The 26,117-nt window shown below is 31.6% G+C and overlaps 2 protein-coding genes across 2 annotated transcripts; both read left to right on the forward strand.

The window, feature by feature from the left end:
* The first annotated feature begins 13,630 nt into the window (after positions 1–13,630).
* On the forward strand, positions 13,631–16,772 carry LOC129883107 (uncharacterized). Its single transcript, XM_055957690.1, has 5 exons — positions 13,631–13,813; positions 15,810–15,924; positions 16,004–16,093; positions 16,238–16,336; positions 16,432–16,772. The coding sequence occupies exons 1-5, from the start codon at positions 13,746–13,748 to the stop codon at positions 16,543–16,545; spliced, it is 486 nt and encodes a 161-aa protein (XP_055813665.1). The 5' UTR covers positions 13,631–13,745; the 3' UTR covers positions 16,546–16,772.
* A 1,187-nt stretch (positions 16,773–17,959) lies between these two features.
* LOC129883108 (1-aminocyclopropane-1-carboxylate oxidase homolog) lies at positions 17,960–21,458 on the forward strand. The gene is made up of 3 exons (XM_055957692.1): positions 17,960–18,738; positions 19,673–19,994; positions 20,983–21,458. Exons 1-3 carry the CDS (start codon positions 18,200–18,202, stop codon positions 21,232–21,234), a joined length of 1,113 nt encoding a protein of 370 aa, XP_055813667.1. The 5' UTR covers positions 17,960–18,199; the 3' UTR covers positions 21,235–21,458.
* Positions 21,459–26,117: the final 4,659 nt, after the last annotated feature.

Consider the following 26,117-nt stretch of genomic DNA (forward strand, 5'->3'; position numbering starts at 1 on the left):
CCAAGGATCAGCTCTTAGCCCGTTCCTATTTGCCTTGGTGATGGATGGATTGACGCGATAAATTCAAGGTGAGGTGCCATGGTGTATGCTTTTTGCGGACGACATAGTCCTCATCGATGAGACTCGTAGCGGAGTTAACGCTAAGCTGGAAGAGTGGAGACGCACCTTGGAGTCTAAGGGGTTTAAGCTGAGTAGGACCAAGACAGAGTACCTAGAGTGCAAGTTCAGTGACACACCTCAAGAGGTTGGCGCAGAAGTTAGGCTCGGGGACCAAGCCATCCAAAAGAAAAGTAGTTTTAAGTACCTTGGCTCTATCATGCAAGACAGCGGAGAGATCGACGAGGATGTCACACACCGTATTAGGGCAGGATGGATGAAATGGAGGCTCGCCTCCGGTGTGTTATGTGACAAGAAGGTGCCACCGCAACTTAAGGGCAAGTTCTACAAAGTAGTCGTTAGACCAGCTATGTTATATGGGGCAGAGTGTTGGCCAGTTAAGGTCTCCCATGTGCAGAAGATGAAGGTTGCCGAGATGAGAATGTTGAGATGGATGTGTGGGCATACCAGGAGTGACAAGATTAGAAATGAGGCTATTCGAGAAAAGGTAGGAGTGGCCTCGGTGGAAGACAAGTTGCGGGAAACGCGACTGAGATGGTTTGGGCATGTGAAGAGGAGAGTCCCAGATGCACCAGTGCGGAGATGTGAGAGGCTGGCCATGGATGGTTTCAGAAGAGGTAGTGGTAGGCCGAAGAAATATTGGGGAGAGGTGATCAGACAGGACATGACGCATTTACGACTTACCGAGGACATGACCCTAGATAGGAGGGTGTGGAGGACACACATTAGGGTAGAAGGCTAGTACATAGTAGTTTTATTCTCCCTTATTCGTAGGCGTATTAACGCACTATCATTTCTTGCATTCTGTTGTATGTTATTTATGGTATTTATGTTATTATCCAATAATAATATCTACTGTTTTTGTGCTTTGATTATACTATTGTTTGGACCGTTTTCGTCATCTACTTATTTACTCTATTTACTCTAATATTCTTGTCTGACCTTTTTCTATGCTTTTATTGAGCCGAGGGTCTATCGGAAACAGCCGTCCTACATTGGTAGGAGTCAGGTCTGCGTACACTCTACCCTCCCCAGACCCCACGATGTGGGATTTCACTGGGTTGTTGTTATTGTTGTTGTTGTTGTTGTATACTAGTACACCGGACAACATCTATATACCACCCACATATATGTCTACAGAACTCTAAGAATATCAACAGTAACATATAACGGGACATGACCCCACCATACCCATGGATAAATAAATATATACATCAAAATATCTATATCAAAATTCTAAGCTCCGGGACAATAGAGCACTTCCAAAATAGCTGAGTGGAAATTCTAAGTTGGCGGATCCCCGAAATTAATATTTGTACCTGCGGGCATGAAACGCAGCCCCTCGAAGAGAGGGGGTCAGTACGACATATATACTGAGTATATAAAGCATAAAATACCACAAAGGAGTTCACATTTGAAATAGGCAATCAGGAGACAAGTATAATACCTGTTGACACCCAATTTTGGCTCTCTGTACTCAAAATTAACGTCTTCAGGCTACTTGGTCGTTAAAGAACACAAAATATAATATTTGTTTTTACACATTTTTTTTTAGTTTTTTTTATTTATAATTATCCTTATTTTTAGCATTTTCATGAATTTGTTTTCTCATTTTTTTTTATAATTTATGAATAAGCATTCTTAGTTTCGTAAATAATAGGATTCTTATCCATGTTGACATCGATCCTCCACAATGCAAATTAATCATCGAGCTTCTCCAATTTTAAACAATTTGAAATAATTAATCTTTTAAAAATCCAAAAAAATATATTTTAAATACTTTAAAATAAATTTGTCATTTTATAATTTTTGAATGATATATATATAGTTATATATAATAATTTATTACTTTTTATCATTATTCAAAAATAATCTCAAAAAGATTTTATTTTAATTAATTATTTCGTAAATTAGTGTTGACATCCAATTTTGACCGACCTATAACCCATTTTTCGATTGCTATTTAATTAAATGTGTATTCTTTAAATTTTTATTTATTGTATGTTTGAGCTTACATTTGGTATAATATTTAAAATTTTATTATTGTTATTATTATATAAATAATATTATTATTTACTTCATTGGTTATTAATTTAGAATATTGATTCCAATCATCCATCTCCTTTTGACTAATCCTACATAAAGAAAAAAGAAGATAATCTTGTTTTTTTTTCTTCTTTCAAAAGAAGACTAACACATACCACTCTCTCTATTATCTTCTCTTTTCCTCCCTCACAAACACACCACTCTCTCCATTCTCTTCTCTTTTTCTTCCTAAAAAATACACCACTTTCTCCATTATCTTCTCTTTTTCTCCCTCAAAAAGTCTCCAATGAAGCTTGTCCTTTCAGCTAGAACAAAGCAACCCCTCCCTTGTTGGTAAGTAAATCGAATTCGATTTTTGAAACTGCATAGCTGTTAGTAATTTTGGCGTATCTCATTGTATAGATCTTTGTTTTTAGTAAATAAATATGTTTTGGAAAGATGAAACACGTACCTACAACTTTTATGTTTATGTTGGAGCCTAGATCTGCTGTTATTGGGTCGAAAAATAGGACGCAACATAGGACAAGTTTTGTCCAGATTTTTATTTAAAATTCCAGCATGTACAACCGCTAGTATTTTGATCATATCTTTTTGTACAAAATGTATTTTGTGCTGATTCTTTTCTTTTTGCAAGCTTAAGACATATATCTACAACTTTCATGAAGGACATAAAGTCCAGTTTTGCCGTTTGGAGTTTCAAATTTTAGGTACAACATGAGGTACATTTTTGGTCGGATTTACTGTTTTGATAGCCTTAAGTGTTGTTGTTTGTTGTTGTTGTTGTTGTTGTATAGCCTTAAGTGATAATATGAAATATTACTTCAAATTTATATATAGTTCAAATTGTAATTGGCCAATGAAAAAATCTTTCCGTCGATTTTCGAGGCCTCCCCATTAAAAAAAAAGACGGAGATTTTAGTTTAAGTTTATATTTTACGTTATATTTTGCAAGCTAAAACAAAGTCCAATAGTGTTAAATCAATAACCTCCGGAGTAGCTCCATCTTCGGGAAACAACAACTAGCTATCGCGATGGTAAATCCGGTAAGAAACTAACAAGTAACAACTCTATCTCTCCTTTGTTTTTTTTTGTTTTTTCATTGTTGTTTTTTTACTTTTTTTTTGTTTATAGATCTACTTTATTTTATGATAAATATAATTATTGTGATTTGTTTCTATTATGTTTTTTACTTATTGTTGTTGTCTCCATCATATCTTTTATTAGTGACATCTATTGTCATACATATTTGCTTTTGATTATTTTAATTGATTGTTTTAAAAGATATGATAGTTTTAATCTACTTTGTTTGATGATAGATATAATTATTGTGATTTGTTTCTATTATTTTTTTACTTTATTGTTGTTGTATCCATCATATCTTTTATTAATGACATCTATTGTCATATATATTTGCTTTTGATTATTTTAATTGATTGTTTTAAAAGATATGATAGTTTTAATCTACTTTGTTTGATGATAGATATAATTATTGTGATTTGTTTCTATTATTTTTCTACTTTATTGTTGTTGTCTCCATTATATCTCTCTATTAGTGATATCTATTGTTTGTTGAGTGAAAATTATTATTTTGTTTTTGTTTGACTACTTTTGTTAATAGTTTAACTTCATTTGTTTTGGCTATATTTATTCATCACTTTTGTTTGTTGGTGGATTATAATTGATGATTAGTGTATACTTTATTTATTTATAGTTATCTTGTATCTATTTTTAACTTTGTTTGACTACTTTTGCTAATAGTTTAACTTCATTTGTTTTGACTATATTTATTCATCAAAGGATTATAATTGATGATTAGTAAGAATTTATTTTCTTTAATACATGATTTCTTATTTAATGGATGTTGATATTATTGTTTTTATTCTTTTTGACTATGTAGGATATACTAAAGCTAGGTTGATTCACTTGTCATAAACTTTAGTATTATTATTTTATTTTTTATATTATCATGTGTTTAAGTTAATTGATAAAATCTTCTCACTTATTTTTTTTGTCATATTGTACCTTTATTTTTTGTGGGTGTTGGTGCTTGATGATGTAAATATTCACTAGTTATTGTTTTTTTTCTTTTGTTATTTTGTTTATGTTACTATTTTTGTTGAATTATTGTTGTTGGTTTGAATTTTACATCTTTTATCTAGTGTATTTCTTATTATGTTATTAATTACGCTATTATTGTTTTACTTCTCAAATATCTTATATGTTGTCTCTATTATGTCGATTGTTTCATCAATTATTGGTTGTCATGGCTTTCACGCCATTTTATTGAAATAATTTTATTATTTTTTATTATTATTGTAATTCATCATATTAAATAGAGATTACACCTAATAGGTCGATGAAGAAATTACCGTCGATTTCCAAGGCCTTCCATGTTTATAAGACGGATTTTATTTTTAGTTATTATTATTATTATTATTATTATTATCATCATCATCATATTTATTCCTTACTAACACTTCTATTAAGTCTTTTACAGGTACTCAGAATTGCTTCCTGAGAAAGCTATTCGAATTAAGTTCGAATAATATGTTTAATTTATTATTGTGTATATTATTGACGTTAGACAAACATTAGGCCGTTCCTTATATTATTGTTTTAATTTATTCTTTATGTATATTTCATTACATATTTGTGCAATATTTTCATCTCCTCAATTTAAAAACTGAGTTTAGCTGGGACCTGCAGTTGTGGATTTCGAAGAATGCTGATACCTTCCCTTTGAAATAACTTGAACCCCTTACTTAGGATCCATTGAATTTGTAGACATTTTTAAATAATTGATTGGTTTCTAATTATCCTAAAATTATGGTGACTCCTTAAATTAAACTATTTTCTTTTAAAATCTTTTGAACAATTGAATTGATTTTTACGAACCCCATGACATTCTAATAGGGATGTAACACTTATTACAGTTACGCCTTTGAGCTTACTATAAAATAGAATTCTATTTTTTGTTGTATATATACACACATATTTTAAAATTATTTTGATAATAATTTATTCATTATTAATATTTTACCAAGTGTCTGTACATGTATTCGGAGATATTTTCTGCAAATAATATTCAAAATTATTTTTCTTTTCATATGATAAAAGAGTTTTTTGTTCATATGAATAAAGGGCTATTCTTTTAATATTGCATAAAAACTACCATTTTTATATACATATACCTTCCTCATATTTTTCTACACATAATTGGTGATAATATACTTTACTTACTTAGTACATACTTTTTTTATACATATATTCTTATACAATTTTAGTGTATATATTTTTATATATATGTTTGTTATACTTGCAAATAATAATTTTATCTCCTCCCTTTTTGATGAATTAAGTCTAGCTGGGTACCACATTTTGTGGATTTCGAAGGATGCCTAACACCTTCCCTTTGGAATAATGTAAACCCTTACCTAGAATCTAAACTGGTTTTTCGCAGATTGAAATGTGAGTCATACAGGTCATGCATCAAAATAGGTTTTCCTTATTTTCCTTAATAAATTAGGTGGCGACTCTATACAATAATTAATCTTTTTCAGAGTCCATATATTGTGCTTTATATCTAACCTCGGTTAAAAATAGGGCATAACAATACCGATAATCAAGAAATCATTGTACCTGTGCCTTATGAAATAAAATCATGCATAATCATATCATATATCATATCCGGCCCATTATGGACTCGGTGAATCTGTCATATACATGTATATCATATTCAGCCCATCATGGGTCTCGGCACCATCATCATATCACCATGTCATCATATCATATCATCATATATATATATATATATCGTACCCGGCCCTCTAGTGAGGGACTCGGTGAATAATATAGTGAAACTGTGCACGAATACATACCCAGCCCGGGACTCGGTGAAAGATACATTAAGGCATGCATGAGTAGAGTAGTGAGTAACCATATGCATTTAAATCATCATTTGAGACTAAATAGAATAATTCAAATGAAAAATCATTTGAAAATCAAGACAATATTCATTTCAAGTAACCTCCGATTGACATTATAAATTATTCCAAATATGAATTATACAGAAGTATTATTTATACTAAAATACGACTTATACCAACTTGGATGGCTGGAATCATACATATGAGTCAATACATAACGATATAAATTCTGAAAATTAAGAACATTCGCCATCCTAGTATATCTAAGAATAAGAGATTCGTTGGAATTTTATACATTCGTCGTCCATTTATTTCATAAGATCATGCCAAAAGAAAGAAAGGTTAGCTTTACATACCTTTAGCGTTTATACGAATATGTTGCCCAATATTTTCTCAACCTATATTAAAACGTTAAGCACTATGGTTAAGCTATGGACATGAATAAAACGTACTCTACCGTTAGTAGGTTATTTCTAAAAAACATTTGGACAGCACCTCCCCTATACCGCTCACTTTTCCCACTTTCAAATCAGTCATATAATCATCAAGTAATATCAACAATCCAAAATATTGACATAAAACAAAATTTATTATTGACAATAAGCCTAGAATGTTGCCACCCGAATTATGTTATCCAAAACAGTAAGTTCGGAAAATCGAGTACCTCAAGTTGTGTCCACATTTTGAAATTGAAAACGGTAAAACTGGACTTAATGACCTTCATGAAACTTTTAGATCTATGTCTTAAGTTTTCAACCCAAAAGAAATCAATTCAAAACTCATTTTGTACAAAAAGATATCATCAAAACACTAACAGCTATACATGAGGGATTTTTCAATCCAGAATCTGGACAGAATTTTTCTCATGATTCATCCCCTTTTTTTGACATAATAACAGCAGATATAGACTACAACATAAACATAAGAGTTGTAGGTACGTGTATTAGATTTCCAAAACATATTTAATATCTAAAATCAAAGGTCTACACAATTAGATATTCCAGAATTACTACCAGCTACACAATCCCAAAAACGGATTTGAACCCTCACAATCTTCATACACCTTTTTCCTCCAAATTCAAGAACCACAACTCATCAACAACATCCAAGCAATATCAACCATTATTATACATCATTAGTAAGCTAATTCCATCCATTTAAGCTACCTAAAATAACCCTTTAACCCATAAATCTCAACAAATCACCAAACTAATTTATAACGCTATTTTCTCCGTTCTAATCCGTTAAAACTCTAACTAAACTTGTTAACAATAAAAAAGGGACTTTAATATTACCTCAAGTGTGCAGCAAACAAACTAAATCTTCTCCTTATTGGCTGATATCTAGCTCAAATTGAAACCAACGCGACGTACAATAATTTTCTCTTCATGAGCTTCGGATTTCGGAACGGATTAGGATTTTCTCTCAAGAACTTCCTCTCTCTTTCTCTCTCTGGAAATTTATGGATGTTTTCTTATTTGAGGATGAAGATAGAAACTTAAACAAATCCCTTAAGGATGTGGTTATTGGGCCTGACCCGAGTTAGAATCAGGTTGGGCCGAATCTACTATCCAGCTTGACCCCTCTGTCTTAAAACATGCATATCTATTTATTACGATGTTATATCCAGACCCACGACCTATGGTTGGAAAGATATTTAAATTTTCTACAACTTTCATTTGTAGGGTTTTCCCAAATTACCAAATTATAAAAGGGTTATGGCCTCCCGAAGTCAGCTTATCCGAAACGTGACTTTAAGAAAAAAAATATTTGATGGCTTCTATTTTGATTTGGCTCAAGGGTACTTCTTGAGATGTCTTTTACTTCACATAAATTATCCATATAACTAGTCATTTATAACAAATCATGTCATTTTAAAATTTAAAATTAAAAGTCCTTGAATTTATATCCGTTAGCTCACGAATAGTCCAAGAAGCAAAAATACAGAATATAACACTATCACTGATGATGACTAACTTGAGAAAACTTTTTCCACTTTTCACGCTTCAAATGTGTTACTACAACAACAATATCATGAAAAAGAGTTTAAGAAGTATTCTGAATTAATTACATGCTTACTTGTGGCTGGGCAAAATAATACTTTGTTGATAAAAAATCATGAAGCATGTCCCACTAGGTCTGCTCCATTCCCTGAAGCGAATGTTGTAGCAGCAAATATCAGTCTAAATCAAGACAAAATAATTATCGTGACCGCGGCCGTGGCCATGGTCGAGGATGTGGGCGAGGACGTGGAAGAGGACGAAACAATTATCGTCATCATGATGGAAATAAACATGAGAACAATAAAGTTCCTCTTGGGCACGTGAATGTCGTACGCCCGATCATTTTGTGAAACTTTATCAAGTCTCTCTCAAAAGAAGATATAATAATGTAGAGGCACACTTGAATTTTTGAAATGATGATAATGAAACAACTCTCTCAAATAAATTTGAAGATAGTGAGGTGAATCTTGCTTATCAAGATGATGTTTTTGAAGATCTACCAAATATTACTCATTTGGAAGCTGAAGATTTTATGAATGTTGACCGGAGAATTAATCATCTAACTAGGAATAAAAGTAGTATTTTTATTATGTTTGATATTATGTTGTCCTTCGTAAAATATTTCTTAAGGCAGTACAGTTTCTTAAAGTTTCTTATGTTATTAGTTTTTCACGTTCTTATCATGTATCTTTTTGTTTATGAAGAATATGAAAATTTTCGGTCATTAGTTGGAACAAATAGACAAGTGGATTGTCCACTTGAAATAATTATTTTGTTTAATTTAAGTGGGGCCCACATCCCACTATTTTACTTCATCTTTTTAGCTATAAATAAGTCATCACCAAGATTAAGCACGGATACAAAAAATATATACAGATAAATTTCTCCTCTGTTCTCCTTTCTTTTCTCTTACTTTCTCCTTCTTATTTTGTTAAATTAATATATATTATAACAATATGTTGTTTTAGATCTAATTATTGAATAATTAGGATGGTTTATTTTTCTGAACGTATATGATTTTTATATTACATATAATAAATATATAATTCAAATAAAAATTAATAAAATAAAATTATTATTTAATAAAAAAAGAAACACGTAGGTTTGCTAGTGTGGAGATAGTTTGTAATGACAATGGTAATAATAATAGTTGTTGTTGTTAATGATTAGTATTGATGATTGTGGTAGTTGTGATGATGAAGGTGATGGTAGTAGTTATGGTGACTGTCATATTGATGGCGATTGATAGTGGTGTTGGTTGTAGTAATAGTTAAGGTAGTTGATGTTAATAGTTTGTGGTGTTGATAGTGATTGCTAAGGAACGTGTGGTGTTTGATGATGTGTTTGTGGGAATTGATAGCGGTGTTAGTTATGATGATAGAGGTGGTTGACAGTAGAGATTCACCATAGTGATGATAATGACTGATAATAGTGGTGGAGGCGGAGGCGATGGTGATTGAAGAATGTATGTTGGTAGTTGTTGGCGGTGCTCGTTGTGATGTTGGAGTTTGTTGGTATTAGAAATAAACTGTAGTGGTAGTAGTGGTTGATAGTGATGGTGGAGGGAGCGATGACTATAAAAACAAGGGTGGTGACGGAGGGAGCAGCGACTATAGAGACGGGGTGATGAATGCAATGGATATAATTATAATGATTGATGAGATAAGTGTGGTAGTAGCTAACAATAATGGTTAGCGATGGTAATGGTCGTGATGACAAAGATGGTTAGTGGTAGACGACAGTAATAGTGGTGGTGATGGTGATAATGGTAGAGGCGATTAGTGATAGTGGCTGGTGATTGTGGATAGAATGGTGATGAATATAATCCACACAAAAATACCTTTTAATGATATTAAGACTCTATTCTAAATCTCAATTATCAAAATCTTCCAGACTAATTTAGTGTTTAAATCTTAATGAAAACAAATGCACTTAGTGTCTGAACCATTCAATTCAAACCTCATTAAGTGCAAACAAATGAGGCACTAGTTGTATCAAAGGATCGGGTTCGAGCTTTGGATATGAAAAAATTTCTTTATGGGGAGGCTTGTCCTGAATGGGCTTCATGTGATGTAAATTCAGATTAATCGAGCTTCAATGTGGACACTAGATACCGAATGAAAATAAAAAGGAGAAGAAGATAGACTTAGTTAATTATTTATGTTTCATGTTTCATGTTTCATTTCTTTTCCTTTCTTCAAAAAATCTATTGATTCATTATGATTTTTTTTCCGATTGAGATGTATAAATTATGTTTGTGGATTAACAAAAATGAGCAAAAACTCCATTTGCTTCTGATTCTCTGAGTCCTTTTTTTTTACACGACATCGTCACTTAACATATATTCCATATATTCTATATTAAATATAGCGTAACTATATATATACTCTAAAAACAAGGGAAAATTTTGAGAAGGATACAAAAATACTTCTTCCATACCCACATACTGATAGAGTGAAGCTGCCACGTTTCTCAATTGTTTCATCCGTTAAGCTAATGCTATTGGTTATGAAACGTGTCTTCTTCAATCAATCGTTTATATGGACAAACCACAAAGCGAGTATTCAACAAATTTTGAGTTCAAAGTGAATGGTAGCAAAATCTTGTACTCCTTTTATTTTAAAAACAATGATCTAAGTTGAAAAGTAATTTTTCCAAATAGTTATTCACTTTGGAGAAATTATCTAGTAATATGATTTTTGATCGGAATATCACTCATTTTTTTAAATATTTTTCTTCAATTATACTTGACACAATAATAATAATTTTCTCTTTTCTAATGGCTGCCATATCATTTTATTCATTTTTTTATTAATAATAATTTTTTTGTAACTTTTTTAAATAACCCACATGTTATACCCAGTAAAGAAATTACATTAGCGCCAAAATTTTCTACCCTAATTTTGAGTGGTTCGGAGGCAAATCCAATATTAACTCCTCCGATTCTTCAAGAAATATGTTTGTGCATATATATTGGTAAGGCGGTGATGAAAATTTGTCTAAATTTATTGTTTTCTTGATCAGAAAGATTAAATTTTTGTATGAATATACCGGCAAATACTCATGAATGAAATCTAGAATAAAAATTTCCGCTATAAAGTTGAAGTAATTAGATTTTCATAGAGAATGGGATAAATGCCTAGACTATGTAAAAAAAGTCGATAGAGACTTTAAGGCTCTTTTTGGAAAGCCACCTGATAATTGAAATTGATGTAATTATTAGAGTAGTAATTATCAGCCTAATAATTACATAATATAATAACTATGATGATCTGTCGACAATATAACTACAATTGTATTGTTTGGTTGCACAAGTGTAATTACAAGGTTATATTAAATTTTAAAAATAAAAGTTAATTATCTAAACTTAAAATTTATATTAAACAAATAAGAACCTTTATAAATTATATTAAATTAAATATTTAAGATATATATTGTCTTTTGAAAATATATTAATTAATAAAAATACGTTCTTACTAATATTATAAAATATAATTGATTTATATTTTTATAAATTAGTGTATTTTAATTAATTAATCATAGAAACTAAAAATATAAGATTTTTTTGAACATCGTGAAATGGATGTTTGAAAAAAATATTAATATTATAAATATAATGTCATAAAATTATTAAAATATTTGACAAAAAGATGATCTATCAAGTCTAACTAAACAAAATGGCTTGCAATGTGAAATATCATGTCAATACTATAAAATAAATGAAACTGAAAATATAACATAAGTTCTAAATTCAAAATAAAATTTTAAACCCAATACTATTCTTATGTCAAATTTCAACATAACCTACATACATATGATTTTTTAAAAAAAGTAAATTTGAAACTTTATTCAACAATGATTTCTACTTTAATTTAAAAATTCGAAACTAGCAAAATAATGATAATGAAAGTAATAAACATAAAATAAATAAAAAATAATACAAAAAATTGCATGAAATCACGTGAAGTAAAGGTTGAGAAAGAGAAGAAAATGAAATTTAAATTAAAAAATATATTTTTAGAAAATATTAGAATAATAAAAATAATAAGAATTAAAAAAAATTAAAAACAAAAAAAATAAAAATAGAAATAAAAGAAAGAAATTTAAAAGGAACAATGTAATTACACCAATTCACAACCTTTCCTTGAGAATTGTAGAGTGTAATTACCCCATGCCAATTACACTCAATTACTTGTTGACCAATTAATTATATGGTCAATCACACATGACAGACAATGTAATTACATCCAATTACATCAAATCCAATTATCAGGGTGACTTTCCAAACAAGCCCTAAACAACTTTCATTAAAAAATAAATAAATGTTATTAATAAAAAATGAATATAGTGACACGACAACCATTAGGAGAGAGAAAATTATTATTATTATTATTATTATTATTATTATCATTACGTCAAGTATATTTGGAGGAAAATATAAAAAGATGGGTGATATTCTGGTCCTAAAACAAAGAAAAGTAATATTACTAGGTAATTTTCCAAACATAGGCGATTGTTTGGGGAAATTACTCCTACTTTGACTTCGTATGGAGTTTAAGAAAATAAATTAAAAAAATCATCTTGTGGTCCTAAACTAATTTTATGTCAAATGTACCAAAATATTCTTTAATCTTGCTACCTTATGCCACGTGAAAAATTGAAATTAAAGTTTTATCAAAAAAGAAAAAAAAATCATCTTTTTTGAAACAGATTAAAAAGCAAAGAATGTCATTCTTTTTAAAACGGAAGGAGTAACAAATATGGATGAAATTATTACAAAAATATAAAAACAAGCAGTCAAAAGAGAAAAATGTAGAAGTGAACATTTTCAGAAAAGTTGTGATTTAAGCTGTAGGTACGGTACGAAGTAAAATTGTTTTTTTTTTTAATTTTAAAAAATAAATAATTTATATTTATATTTTGATTTTAATACGTAAAAAATATCATTTTAAAAACACTTGTATGTACTATGAAAAAATGGGGTAGAATGGTAGGATTTTGTGGTGAGGGGACGAGGTTTACGGGATGTATGAAGATTGTTTGTTTTAAAGAGCAGAGATAACGCAATTCATATGAAATATTATTTATGAGTTTTCTCATTTTTAAGTAACTTTTTTTAAAAAAAATAATTTTAATTTTTTTTAATGAACCAAACTTGAAATTGTACATTCATGTACTTCAATAGCTTCTTGATTCAAGCTAATAACTTGCAAATAGTTTCATGAAAAACATTGCAACAATTTCCTCAAATTTACAATCAAATGGACATTTTGTGAGTAGCTTAAGCATGCAATTTACAAACTACTTTTGAAATGATTTGCAATAGCATTTTCACACTTAATAATCAAGCAGACAACTTTTAATATAAATTTAAATTAATATAAAGACTTTTAATACCGAAAGAAAATAAAAAGTTTAAAAATAAGATTTCAGTACCAAAATTTGAGTTCCCCAATACTCAGGGGACCAAAAGAACAATTTTCTTTTTCATTTCTCTAGTAATTATTATTATTACCTATAAATTAATGGAAGCTAAGACCAACAAGATACCTGTTTTTTCTCTCTCTGTGTTTGAACTCGTCTCTGTTTTGTGAGTTGTAGAGAGAGAAGAAGGCAAAAGGATAGAGAAATTTGAATCCCCGTTTAGATTGTAATGGCGGTCATATCATTCATTGGGAGGGTTCTTTTCGTATCCGTCTTCGTTCTCTCCGCTTATCAAGAGTAAGTTTTTCTTTTTTTCTTCTTCTTCTTCAGATCTGCTCTGTTTTTATTTTTTAAAAACAAACAATACTAAATTACTTGCATTCGGTTATCTCTGTTGGGTTTTTTTCTGTATGTATGTGTACAGACCAGAAATTTCACTCGTTTAAAATATAAAAAGTAAACACAAAAAGATGTGTCTAAATAGTGTAATTTTTTTGTTGAAGGGGTTTGAATGTGTACAATTAGGAAAGCTAGGGTTTTGTTCTTTGTTTTAGTAGATGGATCCAGAATTTATATAAATTTCACAATCTTTTATATAATTGATAATATGCGCTGACCTATTACATATATCTTTTTGACGAAATATCAACTGTATAAATATGGTTCAAGTTGCAATATTTTTGGTTAGCTTGTACTAGCCAGCATGCAGATCTGCCCATTTATTTTGGTGTTTTTGTTTTGTCTAGCTTTTGGGGTTGAGTTATTAGCTCAAAGTTTAATTTTTTAACTTGAGATGATGGTGTCTGTGCTTTACAAGATAGGTGCTAGATAATTCTGCCTACCTATGGGTTGACATTGAATAACTGAGTGCTGTAATTGAGATTCAAATCTGGGATCTTTAGGTTGTTACTACTCTGCCTTGAACAGTTTGTCGATGGGGATTAGATACTGCCCATGTTTATAATTGGTTCGGTTGATTTGTTATCAGAGTTGGATCACTAAGTTGTGGATGAATTAGTGTGACCGATTTGGAATTGGGATTTGCAATTAGCTCACTTGGCTGTGATTGGACGTATCCCAATGATTTTATTGTTAATTTTCTTGACTTGGATGTTTGAAGTTTGAACCTTTTGGTTGGAGCTGTGTTTCTTTTTTGCTCTGTGTATTGATCCGTTGAAGATGTAGATTTACGACTATATGACTGGATATATGGTGCAAAGATAGCATAGTTTGAGCCAAGGCTCACCATTGATTGAAGCATGCCTATTGAACTGGCTGTTGACATGTTGTTAACACTACCGGTAGAGTTGATCCGTCATAGGAGTTTCATATTGATGGAGGGAAATTACATTACGAAGTTTAAATGTGAGGCCCCATCCTGATTCTTGAATTTGGTATTGGGGTAAAGTCTGTCCACGGTATAGAATGTGTGTTTTATGGTGTAAACTGTTACCGCTCTCTCTTCTGAGTCTGTTATGGAGTACTTGTTTAGCTTATGTAGACTTTTATCCAATACTTAACTCATTATCAAATGAATTGAACAAGCATACCCTTTATGATGCACTTTTTAAGCTTATAGTTATGTACAATATTTGTTAGTATGGAAGCCAATTCTTAAGGACATAATGACAACTTGCACAATATTTCTTTTGCAATGTGCATATAACTGACCTTCCTCAATCCTTTAAAAAGTCAATAACTTGTGTTCATTGCAACATTGTGTTGAAAGCTGCGTATAAACTTACCTCTTTGGTTTGTGGGTTCTGATATAAAATACACAGCCTACTTCCGAGACTCTCTTTCGGGAGTTGTATTGCCAAATAGCTGTAGATGAAGCAAAAAGAAATATGTTAAGAGGTCAATAACACTACCGAAACGGTGTAAAACGTGTACCGGAGTGCAACCACGTGGCACTCCTATCTACTGGGCTTCAATGCTTAGTTCATTGATTGATATCTTTACATTGGATGCTTTGGGCTGAAAGAACTTATGCAAAGTAATACTATTGACTGTCTTGGACTTCAACATTGGGATGTGTCTACCAACAACAACAACAACCCCCCAGTGAAATCCCACAACGTGGGGTCTGGGGGGATGTGTCTACTCAACTGATTATATTTAATATGCGTATACTTATCAAGAAAATGAAGAAATTTGACATGCCTATCATTGCTTATTTGTTTTTCCACCTTAATGTAAGGAGAGTAGAGAAAATTGCAAAATTATGTTGATTCCTTTGCTTTTTTATTTTATTCGTAAACCGTCATCATTCACTAACTGCTCCGGTTTATAGGTTCAGTGAGTTTGGGTCTGATGGTGGACCAGCAGCAAAGGCATTAGGACCAAAGTTCAGTCTTTTGTCGAAGCATGTGGCAACACACACCGGATTTGAAGTACCCCATGTAGAGGTATCACTTTGGCTCAGCTTATTTGACCTTCTTTCTTAGTTCTACTTCTACCTAACTTAACATGATATGTAATTTACAGATGAAACATCTTATTTTGGGGGCCATAGTTTTGAAGGGTCTTGGAAGCCTTTTATTCATCTTCAGCAGCACTGTTGGAGCTCTTCTTCTGGTTTGTATCTTACTATGCGTCATTTACTTGTTGGACTTACTTTGAATAGTAGCTTTCGTGGGGTTTCATTTTTGGGAATCGGTATTGTTTGAACCTTCTTATTTCATACCCACCAATCCTCATCTTGTTTGTTTGTTTACACAGCTGGTACATCAGGCCGTTGCTTCCCCAGTCTTGTACGACTTCTACAACTATGATGTTGACAAGAAAGAATTTGCTCAACTTTTTTTCAAATTCTCTCAGGTTAAGCCATTGTTTTGCTCTTCAAACTTTCCCTTCATCTAGTATTTGTATCTGCAGTGTATTAAAGAGGTGTATCTCTTCACTCTTTTGAACAGAACTTGGCGTTGCTAGGTGCACTATTGTTTTTCATCGGAATGAAGAACTCAATGCCCAGGAGATCATCCTCCTCGTCTTCAAAGAAGAAGGCTCCCAAGGCAAAAGCAAATTAAGAATGGAAGTGGTGATAGGGTGCGTTTTTGTTGCAACGGGTTCACGATGTCATAGTTTTACAATGTCTTGTTCTATTTCCGGGTTGAACTTTTCCAGCCATTTTTAGCATTCATGTTTTTTTTTTTTTTTCCTTTTGCCGGCAATTTTAAACATTGGAAGACTATTTAGATATCAACAATGTAACATGAGGAATATCTAGTTGATATTTACATTGTTATTATCTGTAGCCATGTTGGTTCTCTTTGCATCCAAAGCAGGCAACTAGTCAATTTGCACTATTTCATTCACGCACAGATTGAAAATTAAGACCTTTGCTTTCCAGTCATGAGTTATTCAAATCTTGATAGTATTAATATAATGAACAGAGAGATATGTTTTTCCAACTATACATTTATATTTACAGCCGTGGAAGTCTTGAGACATGCCCAAAGAAAAGTAGCTGTAAACAGTATTAGAGGTGCGCACTAAACACGTCTTTATAATCCAGAAGATTTTTTCATCCAAGCTTTTGTCGGTAGGCTGTATTAATTGATGGTGGAGTTTTTATCATATCAGTTACGGCTCTAGTGTACCATCACCTACCCCTAAAAAATACTGTTTATCTTGAACCTTCGAAAAATAAGTCATGACACATAAATATGTCCTTTATTTTAGTCTTAATTGATATTTATTGTCTTCAATTTTGTTTTTGAACAAGTAGACACTTAAATTTGTATAAGTAGACACACACATTCTACATGACATACTATGTATGCTATATGACATACTCTCTTCATTTCCTACTTTCTTTTTTAGTCTGTTTAACAAAAATGACCCCTTTCCTTGTGGCAATACTTTAATTTCAGTTTTCTACGTAGCATGTTTAAGACCACAAAATTAAAGAGCATTTTGATATATGTGACATAACCTTAATTTAGGACCGCAAGGTTGAAAAGTCTTATTTATTTACTTAAATTCTGTGACAAGTCAAACCAGATTATTCTTTTTTAAATGAAGGGAGTAATACAAATCAGTTTTAGTGTATTTCACACGAATTGTCATATAGGATGAGTGTGTCTACTTGTTCAACTTTATATAATAGTTTAAGTGTCTATTTATGGATATTCAAAATTGAAGAGCATAGATATACCAGTTGAAGCTAAGTTAAATGCATATATATTATGCCACATAAATCCTTCATTTTCCCTCTAAGCTAAACATCCTTATATTATGGGTGTTTATAAATATTAATTGAACAACAATATACCGTAAGCGTTGACTTCATAAAATTATTCCTTAGAAACGTGAAAGCCGCCATTTAAATATATAACTCACTGCTCCACTAGTCCACTAGGATTTAACTGAAATATTTGCTGCTTATTGTCAAAAGAATTTACCAAACAAGTGGCTGTTAATTAGTAGTTTGAAATGAATCTCATTCTTATCATCTTTCTATCCTTTTATTACAAAACTTGTATCAAATATGGAATTTCATAGTTTAAAGAGACTCTAGCTTTTGTTTTACTTATAATAAACTCGGAGCTAGGATATCGAAAGAGAGCTCATCTGAGTCCCCTTTATCTAAAAATTACACTATATAAAAAGACTTTTTCGTATGTTTACTTCTTTATATTTTGGAATTTTCTTAGTAAAAAATTCTATTTCCGTTACAAGATGGTACAGCAAATTCAAGACACTTCCTCATCAAACTATGATAAAAACAGAGAATTGAAAGCCTTTGATGACACGAAAGCCGGTGTTAAAGGTCTTGTTGATGATGGAATTACTCAAGTGCCTTGGATATTCATCCATCCAGAGGTTTTAGGCTCGGGGCCTTCCCCGAGCCTAGAGGAAACACAATTTGTTTTTCCATTAATAGATCTCGAAAACATCAATAAAGATCCTTTTAAGCATAAAGAGATGGTTAAAAAAGTTGGAGATGCTTCAGAGACATGGGGATTCTTCCAAGTGATCAATCATGGTATTCCAGTGTCAGTCTTGGACGAAATGCTGAGAGGAGCACGTCGTTTCTTCGAGCAAGATATCGACGTTAAGAAGAAATATTATCATCGAGATTATACACAGAGAGTGGTTTACAATAGCAATTTTGATTTGTATAGTCCTAAAGCTCTAGCAGCAAATTGGAGAGACTCACTTTATTCCACTATCGGACCTGTTCCTCTTAACCCTGAGGAATTGCCTGAGGCTTGCAGGTATATATTTTCTGAAAATTACTCTATCCGTCCAATTTATATGACACTCTTTCTGACGTTTTAAAATATTTGACACCATTTCATAGCTACACAAGTTTCACAACCTTCAAGAATATCCAATTCATTGCACAACTTTAACTATGAATCTATGATATGTAGTTGGTATTTCAATCAACATAATTTTTCAATTATTGCTTTAGTAGTTTGCTTTTACTATCATTAATATGCTCCCTCTGTTCCATCTTATCTTACGTGACACGATATATTACTCTTTGAAAAGTCACCGAGTTTCTTCTTTAACCATGATTTTGTTGAATATTTTGAACCATTAATTATTATAAATTATAACATTTTTATATGATTTTCAAATAGATAAATCTAATTTTAGAAAAAACCTTCAAGTATTTATGTTTGAATTCACAAAGAAAGTCAGGTTGTCTGACATTCCTACTCTGAATCTTGCCACATACTTTCCTCGTTTCCAATTAAATAAGTGGTGTTTTCTCTTTTTCATTTTGTTTCAAAATAAGGGGTGTTTCATAAAATGAAGAAGATATTTATATTTTTCTTCCAATTTTATCCTTATTTACATAAATTAAATTTTAATAATCAAGAAATCATTAAAGAGCTACTTTTTTTTCAAGGCATTTAATTGAGGGTAAGTTAGTAAAAACACTTCTTACTAAAAATACCACTTACTTTAAAATGAAGAGAGTAAAATATATCATGAGTAGTACTCCTATGAAAGTCCACTTATATCTTAGACTCTGTCTAGTTAGATACTATATCATATAAAAGAAAATACATATGGAATATCTAGAAGGAGCATGATATACTTACAAATAAGAAATGTTGCATACTTAATTCTTTTAAAAACTTGTTATTAGTTACTTTCAACAACTAAATTTTATAAACTTTACTTGTATTCTTGAAGGCAAATAGTAATGGAGTACTCACATCATGTAATGAAAATGGGGTGCACTTTGCTTGAGTTACTCTCAGAGTCTCTTGGACTAAAAACAAGACATCTCAAAGAAATGGAATGTTCAGAGGGTCTAAGCATTTTGTGCAATTACTATCCAGCATGCCCACAGCCAGAACTAGCCATAGGTCTTAGCAAACATACAGACAATGACTTCTTCACAGTCCTTCTACAAGATCATATTGGAGGTCTCCAAGTTCTACATCAGAATCATTGGGTTGATGTTCCTCCCACACATGGAGCTTTAGTGATCAATATCGGAGACGTTCTCCAGGCAAGTCTTTTTTATTCTTACTTCTTAATAATCAGTTGAATTCAAGATCTAGAGTGAGCAGGTGAAGAATGAGTATGATAGTATCATATGTATGTATACACTAATTTTTGTGTGTGCATATGTATGCATAGTTTGAAGGGGAGATTGGTGCAACGGTAACTAGAGTTATTTTTATGTGACCTATAGGTCACGAATTTTGAGGCGTGGAATCTGAAAGTGTAACTACTGAAGCTCTTTCGACTTGTCCTATCGTTTGATAAGTATTGTGGTTAAGTCAGTTACCAAGATGAGAGTAGGAAAATTGAAATAAGAATCGTCAAGTGATTCTTGAATGCTTCTGCTTATGTAGATAGAGTTCCGAGTTCAGTACACTACTACATATACTGAAAATTCTCAAGACAATATCTAGAGTACCCATTTTATGTGATACTTTCTTGTCCCAATTTATATAATACAATTGAAATTTCGATATTCAAACTTCTAAACTTTGATCATGAATTCAGTAAGTTTTTTTTTTTTCAAATAAAATTTATATATTTAAAAACTATGTAAAAAGATACTATAAATCACAATAATTAACAACTTAAATATCTTAATTAAAGACCTATAAAAAAATTTTGGTTAAAGAAAAATTTGGTTGACTCACAAAATTCTAACTGTGCCACATTAATTGGGATGGAGGGAGTGTGTAACTAGAAAGTCAAATTATTTCCCACTGCTTGCATTAGGCTAGATTGTCTATATTACGCTCCCTTGAAGTGTGGCTCTTCCCTCGACCTTGCGTGAACAATATGGATACTTCATGCACCAGACTATCCCTTTATTATATGTGTATACATGGAGTAAAAAACAATGGAATCAGTCGAAGTGGCCCCTGAATCTTCCTCTTCTCCTTAACCTTCTATTCTCCATAGAAGTCTCTTTAAGACTCAATTGTTTAACAGGTTATAATCAACTTATTATTTTTATTTAAACTTTGTATTTTCAGCTCATATCAAATGACAAGTACAAAAGTGTAGATCATAGAGCTTTGTCAAACAAAATTGGTCCAAGAATATCAGTAGCAAGTTTCTTCAGCTCAGGGTCATTGCCATCTTCCAAACTCTATGGACCAATTGATGAGCTTCTATCAGTAAATAATCCTCCAAAGTATCGCGCAACGACATTGAAGGATTTCTATGATTATTTCAGTCAGAAAGGACTTGATGGAACTTCAAATCTATCTCACTTAAAAATCTAAAGTTTTCGTTTGGTTCACATTCTAGTTATGCAGGGATTGTAACGCAAGAATTTTTATCCAATGAAGAAGTTACGTGACAATATTTGGAAGAAAACTATGTCATAACATTATCATCACTTAAACGGAAAGAAAGAGAAAGACTATTATTGAAGGCTTAATATATAAATATCTCTTTAAATTTGTCAGTGAATATATGCAACTGAACACATGATAAACTATTCATATCAGAGACTTTTTTCAACTTTTGGAATATTTTTTATATGTATTCTCAAGTGTTAATTATGTAGATAAGTTAATCATTTAAAATATATATCCTCCTTTAATTATATGTATTAGCTAGTCTCAATAAATGGAAAAATTTTAAGCTTGTTCTAATTGAGACTGATGTATATCATTAAAGGAGATAACACATTTTTGGTATGTTTGATATGAAGGAGAATATTTTTCATGAAAAATGTTTTTCTGAAAAACAAATTGATTTTTTACTTATTTTCTAGTGTTTATCTCAAGTGCATTTATATGTAATTTAGGAAAATAATATAGGAGTGGGAGGGGGTAGGGAGGGGAGCCTCTTGGTTGGTGGGGGTGGGATAGTCATGGGGGTTGGGGGCATTGGGTGGGTGGGTAGGATACAATAAACATAGAATGTGTCACTTGTAAAACTTGTTTTTCTTGTTTTCTTTAATGAAGTCATTTTTCCATTTTTAAAAAATTTATTTTCCTAGTAAAAATATTTTCCTCCCTACCAAACAAACCTTTTATGTGAATACCCGTAATAACTATTTCTAAATGTTATTTATTTAGATACTACTTAACCGCAAAACGATTCAGAAAATAATCATATTACGAGTCATATAGTTGAGGAATGAGGATATATGTTAATATGATATGTAGTCTGAATTAGACACTCTATCACTATGTGCTAAACTTGATCGGGGGACAGACAAGACTTTTCCAATTAATAACACATTTAATGATGAGAAATTCAAATAATTGTCAATTTTTATCATTATCAACAATTGATTTTTTCGATAAGACCAATGAACTTATACATTCAATGAACCATCTTATTTTTTAAAAGATTGTCTTTCAACAAACTCATTTTATTATGAAAAGTAATAACATTTCAAGTGACATCTGTTCACTAAATTAAAGAAGATGACCTTTATTGAAAAGACATAATGAGTAGTTCTATCAACCAGTTATGTGATGAATTTCAGTAACTACCGTATTAATAGCCGCTAAAGACATATGGTGGGGTTGTCATAACACAATAATTTCAATAAATCAGCATAGTCTGATTGATTATCACTGTATTAACTCAATTTTAGAATTTTTTGAATTGTGATTCAGAAATTGAAATCCTTTATTATTGATGGTATATTCTATGAAAATACAATCAACAATTTTCGATCTTATTTTACCCTTTTTGATTTAGGAACTTGCATTTTAGCCAAATACCTCCACACTTTGAAGTAATTCAAGTTGAACTTTTTCTTTTTCATTTTCATGTGGAGTAGATTGTGTTTTTTATGGGGCACTCAATTAAGTACCCAACTAGCTGTAAGAATAACTCTCCCCCCATAAGTGCTGTGTTAAATCAACACTTATCAACAAACACTTATCATTACTAATGATTAATTGATCGTCATTTTTATCGACCAACAAAAGGTGGGATAGCCTTTCACCAACATTCATGTCTATACAAATAATTCTATTTAGTAGATGTGTTATACAAGTGGCTGTCCATTTGTTCTTTTCCTACCCACTAATTTTGTCCCCTTACTTTTTTCTACCCAATTGTATTACCACTTGCTTTTGATTATAACTTCCTCCCCTTCCCCGACTATAAATAGTCTACATGTTATGATATTAATACAGACAATACTCTCCATTCTCTCTTTCTATATCCGTCTTTCTTCTTGATTTGCTAAGTTAATTTGTTTTATAACACATTATCAGCACGAGCCTCCACCACTTTGAGCTATTTTAAAAAGGTAACAAAAGGGTAAGAATTTTAGTTTTTTTAAATGTCGAATATTTCTAAACTTGAATTTGTTGCTTTTGATATATCTGGAAAATGCTACTCATCATGGGCACTAGATGACGAAATACACCTAGAATCGATGGGTCTGGCAGACACCATCAAAGATGACAATATGACATCTAGTCAAGACCGTATCAAAGTCATTATATTTCTCCCTCACCATCTTGACGAGGGGTTAAAATTACAGTACCTCACATTAAAAGGCCCTCTTAAACTGTGGAAGAATCTAAAAGAAAGATTTGACCACCTGAAGTTGGTCATCCTTCCACAAATACGTCACGATTGACTCAATTTGAGATTAATAGATTTTTAAAAATATAACTGAATATAATTCTGCCTTGTTTAGAATTATAGCACAGTTAAATTTATGCGGAGAAAAAAATCACTGAGCAAGACAAACTTAAAAAAATATACTCCATATTTCCACCCGCGAATATGCTCCTATAACAGCAATATCATGAAAAGGGTTTTAAGAAATATTTTGAATTACTTTCTCATCTTCTTATTGCTGAATGTCACAACGAACTGTTAATGAAAAATCATGATAGTTGGCCCGTTGGTTCTTTGCCACTTCCTGAAGTGAACCAAACAAACTATAACCAACAAGAAAGAGGTCATGTCCTGTAACACCCCAGAATTGTTTTCCGCAAAGACTCGAACATTCCTTCACGTGTGTGTGTAGACTCGAACTGAAGGACTTGTAATTTTATATATGAGTTAAGATTAATTTCTAAGTATTTGAAGTGTGTTAGAAGTTTTTAGGGGTCATAAGGGATCTCTAACACCAAACCGAGTCCAAAGAATTCCAATCGATTAAGTTTTCGGATGAGTTAGTATAAGGGTCAACTTCAAACGACTATATCTCTTTGAATATAACGAACTGGGTGGCCCATCACCTACCAAATTAAAGGTCTTTGAGTCTTCTTTCCAACTCCACCAAAATTGTAATTTTTGAAGTTTGGAGCCAAAAGTTATGACCTTTTTACTACAGACTAGTACTACAGGCCTGGACTCTAACTGCAGAAAATTTAGGCTTGACGCTCCAGTGGCGCCCGGCGCCACTATAGCGCCAGAAAATAACCTCAGTAGTTTGGTCCTTGGAGCGACGCACCACTATTAGGTGTGCAGGGTTTTAATCCCATTTTGGCTTGGCGCTGCAATGGCGCGACGCGCCACTATAGCGCTAGTAGGATTTTGCCCAGTTTTCCAGATTTTTGAGGAAGGGCAAATTGGACTTTTTCTCTAATTATATATACTCTAGACTTCACGATTTGGACCATATTTTAAGTCTTGTGCCTCTCTCTAAAAAGCCCTAATCTCCATTCTCTTCTCTCCCAAACATCTCCAACAAGATTTGCCCTCAAAAGCTCAAGGATTCAAGATCTTCAAGTCAAGTCTTGGTTTTTGGTGGGATGATATTCAAGCAAGGTATGTAAGGCTAACCTAAAATATGGAATGAGTTCTTCCATATGCCCATAGATGTGTTGGATAGAAGTTGTGAAAGATTTGAACCTTCTATGAAGGTTTTTTTGAAATTTCCTAAACTATAGAATATTACTAAAATGTGTTAATGATGTTCTTGAGTTGACTTTGTTGAGAGTATGAATTCATGTATTCATTCACATGAATTCAAGATGAGATTTCTTTTTGATCATAATTTAACTTGAGGATGAGATTGATGGTTTTTATGTATAATAAAAACAATATTATTTTTCATAGTGAAATGAGGTATTCTTTTACATGAGTTTGATGAAATTAATTTTGAGTTATATGAGAATTTTGGGATAGTTATGAATGTGAAGGGTATAAAAACAAATGAAATATTGATAGAGCTAGAATGTCACTTTTATTTCTATAAATAGAATATAGAATTAAATAAGAATTTTGGAGCAAGATGTTTGATAACGATGTTAATGATGATGTTTGATAATGATGTGAATGATGATGTTTGATGATGGTGTGAATAATGATGTGAATGGCGGTTATTTAACATATGTAGAATGATTGATGAAGAGGTTATATTGATGAGGATGTTGTGTGATAAAGTAGATTGGAGTCTAATGTGATTATGTGATATGTGATTTGCATAATTTAATTTGATTGGAGTCTTATGAACATTTTAAAAATAAATGATCTTTTGAGAAGGAGTTTTAAATAAATGATTGTGAACATTTTGCATAAATTATTTACACACTATTTTTGAGTTTAAAGAATGATTATTTTCATCTATGATTTAAAAAGAGTTTAAGCATGAGTTGAGTTTGAGAAGTCTTTTAATTATTTTTGAACATGAGTATTTTGAGTATAAACGAGTTGAGTATTTTTACATAAAAATATCTATTTTGAGTTAGAGTTGAGGGGTTGAAATTATGTTTTAAATGCATCTAATATTTTCTGCATTCATTGAGTTGAGATGGTATCAAATTTAAAGAGAAGTATTTGATGATTTAAGATGAGTCGATCTGAAAGAAGGTCCAATAAGGCCAGATTTGATTGAGTTTTGAAAAGAGTCCAGTGAGATTAAATAAGTATTTTGAGTATTTTACTCACTTGATAGATATGAGCATATTGAGTTTTGGGAGGAGTATCGAGCACCGAATTGGGTAAGAGTATAGTCCATACTCGAACCAATAAACTATGTCACCAAACATAGGAGAGGATTGAACCGTTAAAGTCGGATATTTCCTAAATTACTATCCTGGCATGATAAGACTTGATTGGTTATAAATCCATGATTGTTGATTCGTTCTTACCCTGGCAAGGTATGAACGAACGTGGCAACAACGTCGGCTTATTGTACTATCACTCGCTCATATGGTGATAGTTGTTGGTTAGA

The sequence above is a fragment of the Solanum dulcamara genome, chromosome 3, assembly GCF_947179165.1.
Source record: "Solanum dulcamara chromosome 3, daSolDulc1.2, whole genome shotgun sequence".
NCBI lineage: Eukaryota > Viridiplantae > Streptophyta > Magnoliopsida > Solanales > Solanaceae > Solanum > Solanum dulcamara.

What these genes read in the sequence shown, in the direction of transcription:
- LOC129883107 (XM_055957690.1), top strand. Translation starts at nt 13,746, where the DNA reads ATGGCGGTCATATCATTCATTGGGAGGGTTCTTTTCGTATCCGTCTTC. An exon ending in GTTCTCTCCGCTTATCAAGA is followed by an intron (nt 13,814 to 15,809) that starts GTAAGTTTTTCT and finishes TCCGGTTTATAG; the next exon opens with GTTCAGTGAGTTTGGGTCTG. An exon ending in TTGAAGTACCCCATGTAGAG is followed by an intron (nt 15,925 to 16,003) that starts GTATCACTTTGG and finishes TGTAATTTACAG; the next exon opens with ATGAAACATCTTATTTTGGG.
- LOC129883108 (XM_055957692.1), top strand. Translation starts at nt 18,200, where the DNA reads ATGGTACAGCAAATTCAAGACACTTCCTCATCAAACTATGATAAAAAC. An exon ending in GAATTGCCTGAGGCTTGCAG is followed by an intron (nt 18,739 to 19,672) that starts GTATATATTTTC and finishes GTATTCTTGAAG; the next exon opens with GCAAATAGTAATGGAGTACT. An exon ending in ATATCGGAGACGTTCTCCAG is followed by an intron (nt 19,995 to 20,982) that starts GCAAGTCTTTTT and finishes TTGTATTTTCAG; the next exon opens with CTCATATCAAATGACAAGTA.